We start from the raw sequence: 18,945 nt of genomic DNA, 5'->3' as shown, positions 1-18,945 counted from the left end.
ATTGTGTGTGTTTTAACCGTAACCAGCCAGTCAGCCTGATGATAGGCTGCTTCTGCTTTGTTGCAAACAGCACCATCTTATAAACAGCAGCATGTAAATCCATAGTTGGCTCTGGCTCCCTGGAATTTGTTACAAGCAAATGCATTCAGTTCATAGTATCTCCATCCAAAAGTTAAACGTGTACGTCTTAAAAGCAGTGACATGAGCCATAGTCTTCACATTGCGATGTCACTGCCCAAAGAGCAAATTACAAAAAGCATACCCAGGTGTCTCGACTAGTTTCCAGGTGCGATAGCACTATGGCAGACTGGGGTTGTGGATTCAGCAGGGCCGTCTTAAGCATATCCGGTGCCCTGGCGCCGTGGTGCAACGGATCCCTCCGGTGCCCCGCCCCCGCCCCATTTTCCAGTGCGGCGGGTGGGAGCAGCTGCACTGCACCACCCAGCCTGCCGTAGGCTGCCCGCCCCTGTTGCGACGCCCCTGTAGCAGGTACAGAGTCTCTATGGGAGGTGTCTTGCCCTTCAAAACCTAGAGCTGGTACTGGCAAGAAAAGCTTCTAGTCGAGATTTTTCTTAGACAATTCAAGCTAAACGAGTAAGAGCAAATGCATAAAACGAAAACAAGCATTAAATTTTAGCTAAACAAGCTTTTAATTCTGTTGCTTCTTAATGCATTGATTCTTAATAGATAGATAGATACTTTATTGTCATTGTACATAGTACAACGAAATTGAATGCCATCTCATAAAAACAAAACAAAAGCATTATAGCAGTATCAACAACTTTTACTAAGAACTTCAAATGTTCTATTATAATGTCTATTACTTCACTGTACATTTTTTATTTCTGCATTAATATTTCCTTTTGGAATCCACCATCCTCTTGCTCATTATAAAGGTTTGGTTCCATAATATCCATATGTCAGGTAAAAAACATATTAATGTTGTTTTCTTTATTACAGTTTTGAAGTTGAAACAAATACTTCTACAAACATTTTGGATATATCCAACTTGATAATATTGATCCAAACATCACCGGCTAGTGGTGTTAAATTGTGTGTAATACTGGCCAGGAGGAAAATTGTGTGTAATACTGGCCAGGAGGAAAATGGCCAGGAGGAACCCAGGTGGCGCTGTGGGCTAAACCACTGAGCCTAGGGCTTGCTGATCAGAAGGTCGGCGGTTCGAATCCCTGTGACGGGGTGAGCTCCCGTTGCTTGGTCCCAGCTCCTGCCAACCTAGCAGTTCGAAAGCACGTCAAAATGCAAGTAGATAAATAGGAACCGCTACAGCGGGAAGGTAAACGGCGTTTCCGTGTGCTGCTCTGGTTTGCCAGAAGCGGCTTTGTCATGCTGGCCACATGACCTGAAAGCTATACGCTGGCTCCCTCGGCCAATAATGCGAGATGAGCGCGCAACCCCAGAGTCGGTCACGACTGGACCTAATGGTCAGGGGTCCCTTTACCTTTTTACTGGCCAGGAGGAAAATTTGAATACACCTCTTCATCAATATTTGCTGCTCTTTGTGTTCTTGCGTTTTGCTTCCAGTCTGATGATTGGTTATGTAATAGTTGGATCGTTGTTGTTTTCATGCTGGCTTTTTTACTTGCAAGCAACTTTGAAAAAATTATTTGTGGAGGTAGAAAATAAGGTAAACAATGAATGAATGAATGAATGAATGAATGAATGAATGAATGAATAATTCTTAGTTCCAGCATCTTCCATAGTGCAAGGCATCCTTTTATTTGCTGGGGGGATGCATGAGGCCCATAATTTAGGAGAAGTAGCATAGATCCTCCAGGCAAAGGATGTGCTCAAGTGGACAGTTTTTAAGATGTGTTCCAGAAGAGTTGTGATTGACAAGGGTGAAGCCAGCGTCAAAACAGTTTGGGTCCAGGGACATTCCAGGTCCAGCATGCTTACAGAATAGCAATGCTTGACAGAACTGCTGGAGTAGCTCAGTTAAATACAGCATGACTCTTAATCTCAGGGTCATGCATTTGAGCCCCACGTTGCGCTGGACTTTATCTGATCCTTATTGTACACCAATTCTGATTTGTTTGCAGAGAGGTTATGATAAATTATCATTCATTGTGATTTGCTGGTGGTAGCTTCCCACAGCTTCCCATTAATCATTGGTTCATGTCACACTTTTCAGTGTGTTTCGCTATCACTTTCCTAACAGCAAAAAACCCACTAAAAAGAAAAGCAAAATCTATTTGTTGCAAGTGTGCTTTATTCGCATAACCTCAAGTTCCAATTTGTGCTTGAATTTCCCCTGCAAAATACCGACAATCTGGAAGCAATCTCACTCCTCCCCAGGGACATTCCATATGCCTCCTCAGTAACCTTGGTCAAACATTTCCTAAAGCAGGAATGTCATTGCTATCAGTCTCTGGAAATTTATCCCCCTTTTGGTCAAACATATTCACACACACCTACTGTACTTTCTCCAAGTTACCGTACTTGCCACTTGTTTCAAAGGTCCTGCTGTAGGGCTTGTTAGGAAGGACCGAACTATAAATTTGGGTGCTTCATGTGGGCACATTTTTAGGCTGTCAGTTTTTTCTAAAACACCGGAATAATCGTCATTTAAATCGTTTTGAACTTAGACTTCTGTTGAGGAAGCGTTCTTCTAACAGTTATTAGATAGCGAGAGTGCAATTTGAAAAACCTCATTACAGAAGCAAATGTTCTTGCTCCTGCAGCTGCCTAGGAATTGTTTTAATAATGGGATCCTCAGGGAAATGGTGTCAGGGAAAAAGACGGGAGCATTCAGCAACGCTACAAAATGAGGAGATGCCAAAAACTTGTAAAAAAAGAGAAAAGGTTGCATTCTCATTCCTGAACTCTCAGGAATATCATTGTGTGATAGCTGATTGAAATATGGCAGCTGACAATCATTCTTTGTTTCCTCCACTCCTCTATTCCTCACTGCCACACTTCTGCTGGCAGACTCTGAGGATCAGGAGACATCCCTACAGCTCAAAACCCTGGAGCCTAGAACAAGCCAATGGCTACAGAAGAATGTTCCGGACCTTTAACTTGCCTGATAACAGCAGGAATGGGCTGAGGCCTCTAGTCAATTAACACCTAGCTCAAGCCATAGATATAGGGCAGTTGCTGGTCCAGCTCACCGCTGAGGCAACTTGTATGTTCTGCCTCAGCTGCAGGATCACTGACCATGGTACTGAAACCCATAACTTGGTCCATCTCCGAGGTTCCCTGTCAACTTGGAACCCAGGAACTCCTGATTTCCCCACTGCTTGAGCTATCACATATCTATGTGGTGGGGATCAGGACTCACATAGCAAATGCATGGATAGGAAAGCAGGGCTGTTGCTAACCCTGCATGCAGTGTTGACATGCATACTCACATTAAGCATAGCATCTTCAGGGGGTATCTTTCCATGTACAGCTGTATGTTGAATGCAAATAGGACACAGGCGAGGGCACACCGATGCGTTTAATATTTGGTGTATAGTTGGGGGTGGGGACAAGTGAATTTGTCTTAGTGGAAAATTTATTGATTCACGGGTACCATCTTAATATGTACGAATGGAAACAACAACTATATCACATGCTCTATTTTTACATTTATAAACTAAGGGGGTGGGGGTGAGATGGAGGTGGCAATGTGAACCATGCAAGGTCCCCTTGAAGTTGCATAGCGTTCCAACTCCTACTCAAAAAAAAAAAATACACTTACTTGGAAGTAAGAAAGAGATCTTTATTCAGCAAGTATTGGTACAGGCTCACCAGCAGACATGATGCTTAGGAGTCAGTTTGGGAGCAGGGGAAGAGGTTTAGAACTGGCTGGAAATGACAAGGATGTCCCAACAAGTTTCCCCACTCCTCCTGCCAAGATCTAAAGATGAGGCTTGGCATGCTCACTCTCTCACGTTGCAGGAATGCTGAGATAGCAGGTGCATTCTATGTTGGGAGGGGGGGTTGCTCTTATCTATAAAGGCGGCACCCGCTTCTTGGTGACAATGCTCTCCTGTTTAGTCACTGCTGCTTCCTCTTCAGCCTTCCTCAGCTTCCAGTGAAACTCTCCTCTCCGCAGGAAGGTCAGAGGGAGAGACAGCATCCCTGCTCCCCCTTCTAAAGTGACGAGTTGGGACAGAAAGAGGAGAGATTCCTTCTCTTCCTCCTACCCAGGTTCCCACCATTTAGTCCCCATTTCTTCCTCTTCCTCCTCCAGGGCCTGCCAAGCCTTATGCCGACAGGGCCCAACAAAATCTGGTGCTCGGTCTACAAGTTTATAATACCCCACAACTCTATAATCCCTGTTCAAGAGTTTGCCCTTTATGTTTCTCACAACAGCATCTTGTGAGTTGCTGACGGCTCTTATAAGCACCATTCAGAGAGTTGAATAAACTGATCTGGTGCCTGTGTTACCAGCTGCATAGCCATTCTCTGACTTGAATAATTCTCTTGCGCAAGGAAGCATATTGTGTTCCAGGTTTGTGGATGGATCTGTTGAGGGAAACGATGCCAATCATTGTCATCGTGATTTGTTATTCACAACTGCTCCATTCTGTAGTGAATTCCATTTTGTGCTTTTGTTATGAAGGCACGGAGAACATCTGAGCTACATCCCAATTGGAGAGAACAGACTTATGGGTCAGATAACGCACCTTCCATGCAGAATGGAATCCTTGCATCTCCAAATGGCAGGATTGAAGTACTGGCTCCGGAAAAATTCCCACCCTCCACTTAAAAGCCCAGCTACCAATCATGATATTTATACTTGATGCTCTGATGTCTGCACTGGCTCACTGAACTTTTCCAGGCAACAAGGCAGGTTACTGCTTATAAAATATGACACACTCAAACGTGCCAGCAAAGTGCAGAGGGTTAAATAACTTCTGGATGACCTTGCTGTTGCATGGAACACCTCAGAAGTGGTGAGCTTTCCATTAGCCTTGCCATAGTGGTCCATACAGTGGTAGTCTCCCAATTAGACTACTGTAGTGCATTGTTTGTGGAGCTTCCCTTGTGCCTCGTTTGGAAGTGGTAGCTGCTTAGGATGCAAAGTGGGACAACCAGCTTTACACCTATTATGCCAATGTTGAAAGATCTGCATTGGCTGCCTATTAGGTACCAAGTCAAGTTCAGGGTTTTGTGGTTTAATGTTTAAGGCCTGTAGAACTTGGGGCCACCTTCCCCAGTCTGGACCAAGCCAATTTTTAAGGTATCCCAAGGAGACAACATGGAAGGAGACCTTGCCCTCTGGAATGCCCTCCCGTAGGTAATTCAAGGGAATACAGTAATGACCAAGCTCTCATTGACTTGTAATTTTCATTGGCACAGTTTTGTTTGTGATATCCTGTTTTCTTTAAATCAAATTTTTAAGTAATTTTATGGAAAGGTTTTGCTTGTTTTTTTAAAAAAATTGTTTCAAGTAAACTACTTAGAGATTTTTTACTACAGTATATGAAATAGTATAAATTGTTTATATAAATAAATGTAGTCTCCAGGGTGATTGGGCTTAACATTTAAACAGCAGCAGGATGCACAAAATAGCAATTATAACACTCCTTTTATGATGTTCTTGTTTTTACAGCAACCTTGACACAGAAGAACTTTTCGGTAAGTTAATTTTTAACTCCCAAGCTCTTCGGTTCTGGGTGTGTCATGGGCAGGTGGAGTTAAACAAAAGAGCTCTGTAGCCAGAGTGGCTCCTTTTTGATCACACCAGCTAATTATGCAAAATGCAGCTGTGCAGAACTCCCAGGGAAGGTAATCAATAAACCATTACCACTAATGAGACTAGATAAATGTGCAGAATTACATGCACCTCTTGTATGTCTTTTAATCTAAATTTCTTCTCCCCCTCTCTAGGACATTAACTTAAAATGTATCCCTCTTTTGCTTGGGGAGGGGAAAATAAGGCAAATGCTGCCTTTAAGTGATCCTGCCCCCTTTCTCCAGTCTCCCCACTCCCCCAACACTGGATTGTTTAATGTGTAGATTCTCTGCCAAGATCCCCCCCCCAAAATTTGAGGGGGAGACTCCCTAGGGAAGCTGTCTGTGATTTCCTATGCTTTGTGAGCCTCCTTACATCTTCCTTTGATAGTTGATAGAAAGGTGAGGGTCATGCGATATTGTGTGAGGTATTTTGGACGCCTTACAAGAAGCCCTGGAATGATGTTCACCCCGTGGATATTTCCTTTTGTCACAGTTTCTGAAGTGTGTGTGTATGTAATGTATCTACGCAAAGAGGGTTCTACAGTACCATCTCAAGAGCCGCTTGCTAGGGCTGGTGTTAGCATCTGACATTCTTACTCGAGGAGGTTCATGTCCTTTCTTTACATTTTTGCCCATTTTTACTGCTGCTTTCCTTTTCATGTCCCCTTTGCTTCAATAATCTATTGTACCTTCCCTTGTGCAAGCTCTTGGTTGCGTACATAGAAGTTAGAATACAGCACAGCATAGCCAGAAGCTGCACTGTGTGTCATAAAGCATCAGGCTGTTAGCAAACTAACCCCCCATTCTAATGGGAAGGAGCCTTCTACCGGAGTTTAGATCCTTATGCTTCTTGTTCTATCTCTCTATGTATTTGATTCCAATACAGTATATATGAATGAGAATAATTCCTTGATCTTTCTTCCTTTGCTTGTGCTGTGAATTTGTTTCTTTTAGAGTATTTTTCCCAACACTTGGGAGAGTATGAAAATGTGCTGTCTGCTTTGGAAGACCTCAATCTATCCATACTGAAGGCAATGGACTCCACAAAAAAAGTAGGAGGAAGTTTTATTCTTGTTCTTCAGCAACACTGTCTATCTGTCTATCACCCGTACCTTCATAATACAGTGGAACCTTGGTACTCGATCGGCTTAGTTGACAAACAAATCGGGAGTAAGTTTTCAAATGTTTTTTCAGAAGCCGAACGTCCGACGTGGCTAGAGATGAACCTTTGATGTAATTCAGCAAGTATCTGAAATTACATTGGAATGTCAAAGGATATGGTTGGCAACTTCAGGTTGATATTCCAAACATTCAACTCCTAGAAAACTGGATTGGTTGCCATTTCTGCTTTTCAGTGGTAGAGCACATGCACTGCATGCAAAAGTAAGGTAGAAAAAAGATAAAGGTAAAGGACCCCTGGATGGTTAAGTCCAGTCAAAGGCAACTTTGGGGTTGTGGCGGTCATCTCGCTTTCGGGCTGAGAGCTGGTGTTTGTCCACAGACAGCTTTCTGGGTCATGTGGCCAGCATGACTAAACCGCTTCTGGCGCAATGGAACACCATGACTGAAACCAGAGCGCACGGAAATGCTATTTACTTTCCCACCGCAGCGATAACTATTTATCTACTTGCACTGGCGTGCTTTTGAACTGCTGGGTTGGCAGGCGCTGGGACAGAGCAACGGGAGCTCACCCCATCGCAGGGATTTGAACCGCCGACTTTCTGATAGGCAAGCCCAAGAGCCTCAGTGGTTTAGACCACAATGCCACCCGCAAAAGTGCCTGCCTTCAATCCATGACATTCCCAGAATGGGGCTGGGAAAGACCCCTGTCTGAGATCTACTGCCAGTCCGTGCAGCAGACAATCTGAAGCTAGATGGACCACTGGTTTGACTCTGTATCAAGCAATTCCCTATGTTCCTAATACTGTATTGACTGCCTAGGTCAAGTTGAGTAGCAGGACCCAATGGTACCCAAGGTCTTTAACGATGCAACACACCCACACCCAGTGTTTGCAAGATCAAACACTGTGCACACTTTTCTGGACACTCAGCTTGCTGTTTCCCAAGGGTGCCCTGGAAACAAATGTAGATCTTGTTGTGCAGGAGCAGACTTCTGCAGTGCAACTTAGAGGCAGATCAACAAAGAATGTTAGATCTCTTCCTTGGGAAAACAAGACTCTCCAAAGCCATAGAGGCCTTGGTTAGTTGGTGTTTTTTACTTGAGGAGAATTTCTGAACTGGGTCCCTGGATAAATCATTCATCTTTGGTATCCAGGGTAACCAAGTACGTTGTGAGGGGGTTTGAGAGAAAGAGAGAACGAATGGACAAACACTGTGGTCGGTGAACACCCAGTGAGTATTTGTTGAAAATAGCAAAAACCTGAACTCAAGCAGGGAATAAAACTCTGCCATTGCCTTGTTCAGAGAGCCCCCCCCCATGGTAATAAAACAAAGTAATGTATATCCTTTTTTATCCCTTATTAATTTTATTACTCATTTGTAACATCACTGAGTGTGTTGCCATACCTGGTCTTAAATGTCTGTGTTATGTACTGAGCTGAATCCTAGAACAATAGGATCCAGAATGCAGCAGTCTGATTGGTCCGCAGGAGCCACCCAATCCAGCTCCAGGTGGAAGTGAATCAGCAACGTGATTGGCCTGCAGGAGCCGCCAATCAGGCTGCTGGCAGAAGTCAATTCGCAACCTGATTGGCCCCCAGGTGCAGCCCTGAAGTAGCCAAGCACGCAAGGCCCATTGTGTAAATAATGTACAGTATATAAGCAGACGTTTTTTGGGAAAGAGCGATTCTTCTCTTCTTCCTCTATTGCTACTACAAGCTGAATAAAGAGCATGAAATTCACTTTAGACTCCGAGTATATTTCAGTCTGCAAAGGAAATCCTTCTATCTGCTCCCTGAGCAATTAAGAACCTTAGAAGATCCAGTTTCTTAATCGAGCAGGGATCCTAGTTGTTCATGTTATGTCACCGGGAGAAAGAACAAGAAACAGTAATACGTGGATTAAAAATGCCTTTAAATCTGCTCTTTGTCCCCCACCCCACCCCCCCACCCCTTTTATTTTTGAAGGCTGGGACTTGAATACAAAACATACCCTTACAAAAACATGTTTGGCTGATGCCTTGTTGTTGTGCCACCGAGGCAGAACAGGCAAAAGGCAGGGAGTGAAAGCCCTGTGTATTTATAGTGGAGTGTCTGGGGAGAGGAAGAAATGGGAAGAAATGTGGCGTATAAATCCCATTACTTCGCTCCTGGAGATGAGCTGCTATGAGTCACTTCTGCTGCAAAATAGGACTGTGACCAGATTAACAATTGGTTTGGGGAAGGTTTTCTTTGCATCTGTCAGGTTACAATTTGCCTTTGATCAAGTGGAAATCAGAAGAACTGTTTTTAAGCTATCTTTCTGTCTAACTTACCAAAACTGAAAGTATTTATATTTATCATTATTGTTACTATTATTTACCCTTCCTTTGCTGTAAGATCCCAGGGCAGGTGCCAACAATTAAAACACAATGCTCAACACTGTTTAAAACACAAACACAGAAATTAGGTGGGTCCTAAAAATATAGGGCTGCCATACGTCCAGATTCTCTCAGGATTTCAAAGGCAGGATTGATGTCCGAGGCAAAACTGTGGGGGTTTTTTGGCGTTTTTTTGGGGGGGACGGACCTTAACAATTTCATTATTTATTGATTTTATTTATTTGGTTTTCAGATTAAAGTTTTACAATTATATATCCAACATACAACATAAAAATAAGATTCCAAAGAATCTCCTGGACTTCCCTCCTCCCCTTTGTGGGTCCTACTGTTGACCATTTCCTCCTGCATCTTTTATGATAATCCAAATCCTTTACATCTTCATTATGTCCAAAATTCACCATTAAACTACATTAAAGCTCAAGAATTTCAGTGCTTTCCTTAAAAAAAGTTCAACAACTTTTGGGGTGTCCTGACTTTTACTTTTTGAAATACGGCAACCCTAAAAAATAAGTAAAGAGGTGTGTCTTCAGCAGGGGATATAAGAGGGTGCCAGAATGCTTAGCAAGCAGAGTGAAGGAAGCTGCTCCTATTTCTTAACCTTTTGCTATTATTAGAATGTGTTGTTGTTCCTTGTTTTGCGGGCAGCTATTCACATCAAACCTTTTAATGTTTTGAGAGCCAGCAACAGCCTGCAGAACAGCTGAGGTAGGCTGAGAGCTGTTTCCATCCTCTTGCCACCACTCCAGCCCCTTTGGCAGTTTGGAAAGAGCAAGCAGCAACCAGGAACCACACCTGACACCTGTGACTTAGTGGAGAAGGACGCCCCACTTTCCCATAACTATAATTGGGAGCGAGTTTTTCTTGGCAGCCATTTTCAGTATTTGGTTGTAAACTAAGGAAATCATTTCTGTTTGGAGGAGGCTTTAGTGAGTAGGAAAAACATCATTATTTACTGGTGATGTAATAGTTTTCCTGTAAACTATTTTGTGAGGCTTACCTGGAAAATGGTATAATGTTATTTGTTTGTTTGTTTGTTGTGGCAAAAAGGAAACTGAATGAGACCATTGGCTATATGTCTCCATACTGCCTACTGCACCTGATGCTGCTGCAGCTCCTCAGATGAAAGTCTCTCGAAACCTTGAGATTCCTTTTTTTTAAAAAAAGCCAGGGTTGAACCACTGGGCATCTGTATGCCAAGAACTACTGGGGACAGACAAATCTGTTACATTTTTGTTTTGTCATTTCCCCCAGTGGTAAAATTCATTTCTCTACTTCTCCATGGCAATTTTTAAAAAATCCTTTTTAAATCCACATTAAAATCTGTCAGCATTTTAGTGCAATTTTTCCTAATAAGCACACTTCTGTATGTAGTTTTGAAAAAAAATTCACATTTTTTGCAAGCAATCTCTCCTGATTCAATGCATTTTTGTATGTCATTTTCAAAATATCTTCGTTTTTGTGTTCACAGTTCCCTTAGTATATGTGTTTTGGTTACATCGGCTGGGCAACTGCATCACAAAATTTGGAGAACTGTGAATTTCAAATGATAGCTGTGTTTCCGTTCCTGTATTGGTTTGAGATGTGCAAATTAGGTAGTTTCCCATTAGAATCCACCCGCTGCACACACATACAGGGAAAAATATTATGTATGCTTTCCCAAAAAACATTTAGAAAATTAAAATACAGTAATTTTATTGCAGCTTTCTGGAACTGTGCAGGCTCTAGAGTTGCACTGTGCTTCTATTTATTTAAAAGTATGATGGACCCTTAAGGTCACAGGAACCAGACTTAGTGGGGCAGCGGGAGCAAAGGACTGGAGCTGTGAGGAATGCAATCTAGAGCTGTGAACATTTTCTCGTGATGTTATTTCCCCCTACACAAGAGACAAGAACTCCTGGGGTTCGCTTTCATTTCTTGCCTGCATTTTATGACACTAGACTAGAGCCAAGAGAAGTTGGTGCTTTAATCTTGCAACTAGCAAGAGGGAAACTGCTTTTTATTATTATTGTTTACTTCAACACGCCAAAAAGAAAACAACAAATTTCCATCAACACAAAACATAGCAGAGGAAAGCTTGTGTGAATAGTCAGAACTCTCAGAATGGTGATCTCACCCACATGAATCGAGATAGGCCACTGCACAGGCTTTCTTTCAATATAAGAATTATTCTTACACACCCCATCAATAAAAATCATGTCTTCTACCACCTTTTGTGCTTATCTGAGTAGGTAAACGAGCCTCTCTGAAGCAATAGTGCAATTATATGCATCTTTACTAGACAGCCGTAGAAAAAAAGAAGTCCTGTAATCATTTGCTCCTTGGTTCTCAAGTCCTCTGCTAACTTCGTAATATTTCCTTTATTTACAAATATACACGGGGTATAATGGAAGCCTTGGCATTCCTTTTGTGCCACTTTGGAAACTCCAACCATCAACTGATTGACAGTTTTTGCAAAGTGCTGTACCCATAGATTTGCCAGTCACCTGGTCGGGGGTGCCTGCAAACCCTTTTTGCCTCTTTACCTGCCATTCTAGGGGTAGGGTGGCACCAAGACCTAAATAATGCCCCCCCCCCTGCAGTTAGTTAGCACAGCCTTTGCCAAACTGGTGCCCTTCAAATATTTTGGGTTACAGCTCCCATTAGTCCCAGCCAGTAGTGGGGGATACATCGGGAGGGTATCCCAAGCTAGTGAAGGCTAGCCTAGCATATCCCCAAACTACAGTACTCATCAGAATTCTTGTTGCAGGTTAGACACCTGTAATGTTTTATAGATTTGAACATCCTTTGATCATGCGTCACCGAAGCCTCTTTAAGGTCACCAAACCTCTCACAGGCGAGGCAGGTCTTCCGAGAACCCCTTTGCCAATGTTTTGTTCATTTGACAACAAAGGATACTGCTCTTCAAAGGCAGCCATTTTGGGGATCTGCCGGAGAATATGAATTTCAATTCCCATTACGGCAACATTACTGTGGATGGCCCTAGCATGGTGTCACAAAGAATCAAAGCTTCCAGCAATGGAATTAGCCCTGCTGGATACTGTGGCAGCTTTAATCCAATTAGAGGAGCCATGTCGGACGATTTAGGGGGGGGGAGGCAGAACTTCGCCTTGCTGGTACAAATGCGTTCTGTCACTTTCGAGAGGCCGCCGCAAATGTTTTTCACGCGGAGCTGGTGCCAGCTTCAGAGCGGTGCCAAAGGGAGTCACAGACAACCTGTCCTGCCAGGCTTCCCCACACCCTTTAGCTTTAGAAGTAGTAGCTATTATGAATTGTGATATCGCAGGCTTGATTAATGTCGGTGGCAACTTTAATGTCTTCAGGTGCATAATTAGCAGGGGTGGTACATGGGACAGCTTCACAGCTGGGATTTCAATAACCGTTTGATGTCCTAGCGGGAACAGCATGTGTTTCTCTTAGGGTGCTTCCAGGCGGTTGCTATTTTCAGGTAGGATTCAGTCACATGCAGGGCAATTCAGGTTGCACAATTAGAGTTCATTAGGAGGTCCTGCACAACAGATGAATTCTGTAGTCTAATGGCAGTGTATTCTATAGTTTAAATGTTTCCCAATGTGTTTAAATCTTCAACCCTTACCCTTCTTAACTACAGCTGTGCCGCTGCAACCTAAGGCCTGGGGGCAGATGCGGCCCAATCGCCTTTTCAATCCGGCCCGCAGACCGTCCAGGAATCAGCGTGTTTTTACATGAATAGAATGTGTCCTTTTATTTAAAGTGCATCTCTGGGTTATTTGTGGGGGCTGCCTGGTGTTTTTACATGAGTAGTGTGTGATTTTTTTATTAAAAAAATGCATCTCTGGGTTATTTGTGGGGCATAGGGATTCGTTCATCATCCCCCCCCCCAAAAAAGCCGGCCCACCACATGGTCTGAGGGATAGTGGACCAGCCCACGGCTGAAAAAGGTAGCTGACCCCTGCTTCAGGCCATGTCTTGGAACCATATGATGTCCTTTAGTGAAATCCTTGGCATTTACAGTTGTGGTATGGGAACTAATGGCAGGACAAAAGTGGATTTTGCATGCCCTGATGGTCCCCAAGAGGCTTTATACTTCAAGCTTGGGAGGATATAAACATCTATTATGCAATGGTCCAAGGCCCTTTCTGGCCTTGCTACACTTTGAACATATTTCTCATAAACACCAATTTCATTTGATTATCAAGACATTTGGATGGCATGTATCAACTTATATGTTTAAACTGAAATGGATGCACCAATTATCATTGTATTATTAATGTGAGTTTGTTTCCTTTTCCCTTTTTTGTTTTCCTTTCCCCTCTTTTTGTTGTTGTTAATCTTGCTATAAAAAGTAACAATTATAGCAAACCAGTATTGCCTCCCCCACCACTCCCAGCTATGATTTCTGACACCTGTAGGTTAATTGCTGGCATGTGTTCGGCTGCCAAACTAAGCAATATGTTAGAAGTGTATTTAATGTCTCAAGCTTTTCCTCTGAAATAACAGGGAGAAAGGATGGAGATGGGGGGAGAGTGAGAATCATGTGAGACTTAACCATGCTTGGTCCTGAGAAAATCACACACATTGTAATCATCATAGCTGCCAAGTTCTCCCTTTTTTTAAGGGAAATTCCCTTATGAATAGGCTTCCTCACGAGAAAAGGGAAAACATGGCAGCTATGGTAATCATCCCAGAAGGAAACCCTGCCAAGCAATTGGCAGAAATAGCACTTTCCATCCAAGGATAAATAAGAATTTTGGGGGCTAATTTTGGTCAGGATTACTTGGGGAGGGGAGGATTAGCCTTCTCTCGCTGTTTATTACAGGCTGGAAGGCCAATTCCCTGGTTGTCAGAAAGAAAAGGAAACTGGACAGCTTAGATGCTATCACACATTTAATGCATAGTAGAGTTTATTTGTAAATAGGGAACTGACATGGAAGTGCTGGGAAGTTTATTGTGTTTTATGTTCTTTTTATTGTTTTTTCCTGTTTTCTTAGTTTTTTTCCTTTTTTCTCTTTTTTTATCTTTTTTGTATTATAAGTTTAATTTTGTATAATTTGGATTTATTTATTTTTTTGGTGTATTTTGTGATATGTTGATTTAATGTTTAATAACAAATATATATATATATTTAATAATAGTAATAAAACATTTAATGCATCACCTAGTTTTGCCCATAGATTAAAAGTTATCTGTAATTAGAGTTACCACCTCTAATGATGATTCATGCAGAGGAGCAACAGGCAGCCTCCTATGACAGCAGACCTTTCTCCTGCATGTTGGCATCGTTTTTGCTCCAAATACTCCTAGCATAGACAGGGCAGAATTATCCAGCTCAACTGTAAAGAGATTGAGTAGGGAACTGTAGAGATGCAGAAGGCAGCCTCCTGTGTATAGGTGGAGATAGTTTCGGCTCACAGGACCTGCTAACAAGTTAACTCAGGTATTCCTTGGGCCACAATAAAACTTCTGTCCCAGCAGTTTAGGAATTATTGTTGTTTCCTGTACTGTTGTTCGTTTTTGTTTTTTAAAAAAATACTATAGAACTGCTTTAGAATCACATTATGAGCACATGCTGTCTTCTTATGAGAGCACGGAATACAGACTGTGTGCAGCTGATGTTTAGGAGGAAAGCTGCACAAGTGTGAAATATTGCACTTTCCCTTTCTGCTAGTGTCTATTTCTTTTCTGTAGAATTATCAGGAGGCTTCCAAGTTGGAACAGTTTGTGACTCGCTTTCTGCTGAAAGAAACAGTGAATCAGCTACAGTCGCTCCATAATTCCCTGGAGTGCGCCATGGAAACCACAGAGGAACAGACCCGTCAAGATAAGTGAGATTTCAACCGTTCCCCAACCCCTGTGGAAATGTATCAGGAATTGTTTCGGGGGAGGTTGCAACTGAGTAATGCTGTGTGCTCCTATTACCTTGCGATTGTAAAAACAAGTCATTTCAAGTGGTCAAGGCATGTTTGTGAATGAACATCTCCCTCCCCTCCCTCATTCTACAAATCATCTCAGTAGCAGTCAGCACTCAGCAGCCTTCCTGGGTGACATCAACCACGGCCCTCCAGATGTTTTTGGCCTACAACTCCCATGATCCCTAGCTAGCAGGACTAGTCATCAGGGATGATGGGAATTGTAGTCTCAAAACATCTGGAGGGCCGAGGTTGAGGAAGCCTGCCTTACATCATTCATAACCCTGAGGAAGATGTCATGAGATAATTTCTTCCATGAGGCTTTTTAGATCAGGGAGTACAGGCAGCCAGGGAGGCTGCAAACACTGGAGAAATGTTTTGTGGATGGAAAAACATAATAGGCAAATTTAGACAAATTCATGGAGGAGGACTATCAAATGTTACTAGCCATGATGGCTATGGCTCTGTCTCCACAGTCAGAGGCAGTAATGTTTCTGAATACCAGTTGCTGGAAACCCCAGGAGGGGACAGTACCCTTGCACTCGAATCTTGTTTGCGGGTTTCCTACAGCCACTGTCAGTCTCAATACATTTTCTTCCAGTTAATGGTGATCCCATGGGGTGGTATTTATTCAACTAGGTTTTACTCAGAGTAGACTCAGTTGACATTGATGTACCTAACCTTATCATGTTTCTTCATTTCATTGGGTCGACTCTCAGTAAAACTCCACCCAAGCAATGTTTTTTCAAGAGCAAGCTAACCTACTGGAGAAGGTATGTTTTTGCATTTCCAGTGGGTCAACTGCCACATCCAGAGCCTTGCAAGCTCGCAGCAGCCAGGGAAGGAGGGTGGCCACATTATTCTCTCATAAACTTTTCCCTCCCATTGCAGCCAGTGGGTGAGAATTAACTACCCCAACTCTGGAGATGGAGTTGCTTTAGCATCTTGGGGGTCTGGGGAGTATAGCTTCCCTAGACATTTTCTTAGCTGTTTGCCATACTTTTAGCCTGCCTTTCAGATAACTTGCCTCCCCAAGCAGCTCACATCAATAAGAGAGAGAAAAACAGGCCCTGCTGTCAGACTTGCAAACTAAAGACAGAATACATAAAGGGAGTGGGGTGGGAAAGTTGAGTCCTTCAGGACCTGAACAAAGTGCTAAACAGTTATGGATAGTTAGGCTGAGCTTCCCTCGTTGCTGTTCTTGCTTGAAGAGGAGTTGGTGGCTCTTGTTCCTTTGGCCAGTGGATGGGGCCAATTCCCTCGTGGTTTCTGCAGTCCTAGGGCAAATGACAGCAAGAGCAGGTGATACTTTTTGGCAAGGAGGAGGTAGCAAGCTCCCTGCAGCCCCTCCTTCTCTAAACAGTGATGGACATGCCCCATGGGGCAACACCCCATTCCTGGCTTCACTGCTGTTGGAATAGCAATGGTGGGGGAGTTTTCCATGGCCACAGTGTCAAGCCCTCTAGAGTTGAATCTTTTTCTCTGATGGCAGAGGAAGCTCCATAGAATCATATTGCCCCTCAGCCAGTGAAGCCATATGTCACCTCAGAAAAAAGCAGCTTGCATCAGTTCAGAATTTGAGCTTTGTATGAACCAGATGCACACCTTTACTGTAGGGATGTTTATTTCATTCCGATAGGTGAATGACTCCAAGGCCGTTCTGCTTTCCAGTTACCTGGATTGGCAGCCACCCCAAATCTTCCTTTCCCTAGATTTTGCTCAAGCTTATGTTCTAGGCTCTGTGGTGAATGCCAGATTTGTGACAGACCCTCTGCAGTTAGAATGTTTACATTCTGTGACTCGGCAGCTCCTAGTATGTGTGTTTCTATGTGTGAAGAGGACTGGAAACATGCTTAGAATAAAGAGACAGTTTCATTAATCCAATTGATTTATGCATATATAAATATTTATTTGTAAGACAAAGGCCAGCAAAGCCAGAGGTGCTTGCAGTTAAGCAGCTGGGAAGACGTTCAAGTCGAAGACTCCAAAGGAACAGCAGTTTTTCTCCAGTCAGCCCTCTTTTTAACCAAGGTAACGTTATTTAAGAGAAGTACTGCATTTTTGGTTTTCTGTGCTTTACAAGTTGTAACCACCAAGGACAAGTCAAATAGCAAGTTTCATTTAAATTAATATGAAATTAAATCCCAGTAAAAGGTAATTCTCATATTCCACCAAGTGTACAGTTGGGATACTGCAGGGGGGGGGGGGCTGCCAAGTCCAAGTGCTGATACGAGGCATTTGGATTATGCATGTATGAGTGATTTGGGTGCTTTAAGGAATACATTTACAAAATGTTCAGATATACACCAGTGTGAATGGCCCTAAGTTGTCACTTCAATTGGCCCTGACAAATCTGGGTGTGAACTCCTGTCATATAGCGGACATGTGCAGTAGTTTGCATATACCACCCTAAACATTTATTTGCCAGTTGAACAAACTGTAAAAATACAGTGGAAACAGAAAAGTCAGAAGCTATCCAACATCAGAGAAAATATTAAATTGGAATATGGAGAACAGGTAAAATCAAAGCAGTACAAAGGCCCTACTTTTTCATATACAATTAAGCAAATTGAGAAAAACCAGCAACTTGTAGTCATAATTGAACAGTCTGTCCACCTCACTTAGATCTCTGTCTTTACCTGCAGTTCCCTATTTCTATAGTGGAGGTGTTACCAACTAATCTCACAGGGCTGTTACAAGGGACAAATGGCTTGAAAAACTTCGTGTTTTAAAAGGGCTGTAGAAATCATGCAGATGATAAAAGCATAGCTGCCAAGTTATCCCTTTTTTACAGGGATTTTCCCTTATGCTGAATAGGCTTCCTCGCGAGAAAAGCGAAAACTTGGCAGCTATGCAAAAGTATGAGCTCCCAAACTGGTTTTCAATTCATCTTTTGAAATGCAAACATATTTGAACACATGCAGAGAGTGCCTTTCCTTTATGACCAACTTCAGTTTTGCCCTGGCACATCTAGGATTTGAGAAAACTGCTCTCGGATACGAGGGAACTCCTCCTAGCTCAAGGTAGGGTATTGAGGCACTTCAAAAACAGGTGTGCAAGATCAAGGGTCCCTGCTGCTGCATGTTAGCTTGACAAGAAAAAGGGCTGCCTTTTGACACTGATCTATCCCCTTTTGTTTATGGAACAAGCTGTGTTCTTTCCTATATGTGGTCAGTCAGGACACAGAGCAATTTCTGTAGCTGTCCTTTGCACTCATCTAGTGCAACTGTTTTTATCATGAATCAAAAAGTATGCTGTAATATGAGAGCTTCCCCTTCCAGAGCCAATAGCAGCTACCGGGGGAGGGGGTGTTAATTAGGACTGTGGCATAAAGGGTTAAAGGCATCCCCACATAACACAGTCCCAGTTTTGACTGGATTCTCCTGTAGTTGCCATTTTAAAACAAACAAAATGCCAATAAACCTCATAAACCAGAGAGGCATTTCCTTGCAAGGAATGTGCCAGGTTATATCTACCATGAGCAATCTAAGGTCTCTATCTAACCAGCTAACAATCTTACAAAGCAAAAAGAGATTTTACCCACCACAGTGACAGCAACATTTTGTCACCAGGAGCTGCCACAGGTGACACTGCTAATTTCAATCAGACTTGTGTGTGTAAGAAGGATCCGGATGGGGGCCATTTTTGCATGTTGAAACAATGCTGGGAAAAGCCACTCCAAGTTCAAAGTTATTTGCATAGCATTCATTTTGAAGATGAATCGCAGCCGTCCACGTTTTCTAAGAACTCTTCCCACCCTTCTGGCTATGTGCTTATCTGAAAATACTGCATCTGTTGTATGAGTCTTACTGTACTTTAAACATAAATACAGCATAGGCATTTTGTGTAAACCAAAGTATCGGTACTGTA

The 18,945-nt window shown here is 42.8% G+C and overlaps 1 protein-coding gene across 2 annotated transcripts in view; it reads left to right on the top strand.

Moving 5' to 3' along the window:
• The window catches only part of NECAB1 (N-terminal EF-hand calcium binding protein 1), a 44,944-nt gene that overhangs the window by 14,222 nt on the left and 11,777 nt on the right, over nt 1–18,945 (top strand). For both annotated transcript variants that reach the window (XM_060277714.1, XM_035126011.2), the window contains 4 exons: nt 5,567–5,592; nt 6,646–6,743; nt 14,855–14,991; nt 16,994–17,106. In XM_060277714.1, coding sequence (XP_060133697.1) covers nt 5,567–5,592; nt 6,646–6,743; nt 14,855–14,991; nt 16,994–17,106 — 374 coding nt within the window. The remainder of the gene's footprint in view (nt 1–5,566; nt 5,593–6,645; nt 6,744–14,854; nt 14,992–16,993; nt 17,107–18,945) is intronic.

Source organism: Zootoca vivipara, chromosome 8, assembly GCF_963506605.1.
Source record: "Zootoca vivipara chromosome 8, rZooViv1.1, whole genome shotgun sequence".
NCBI classification, from domain to species: Eukaryota; Metazoa; Chordata; class Lepidosauria; order Squamata; family Lacertidae; genus Zootoca; species Zootoca vivipara.
This window is presented reverse-complemented; position numbering and strand designations above follow the sequence as displayed.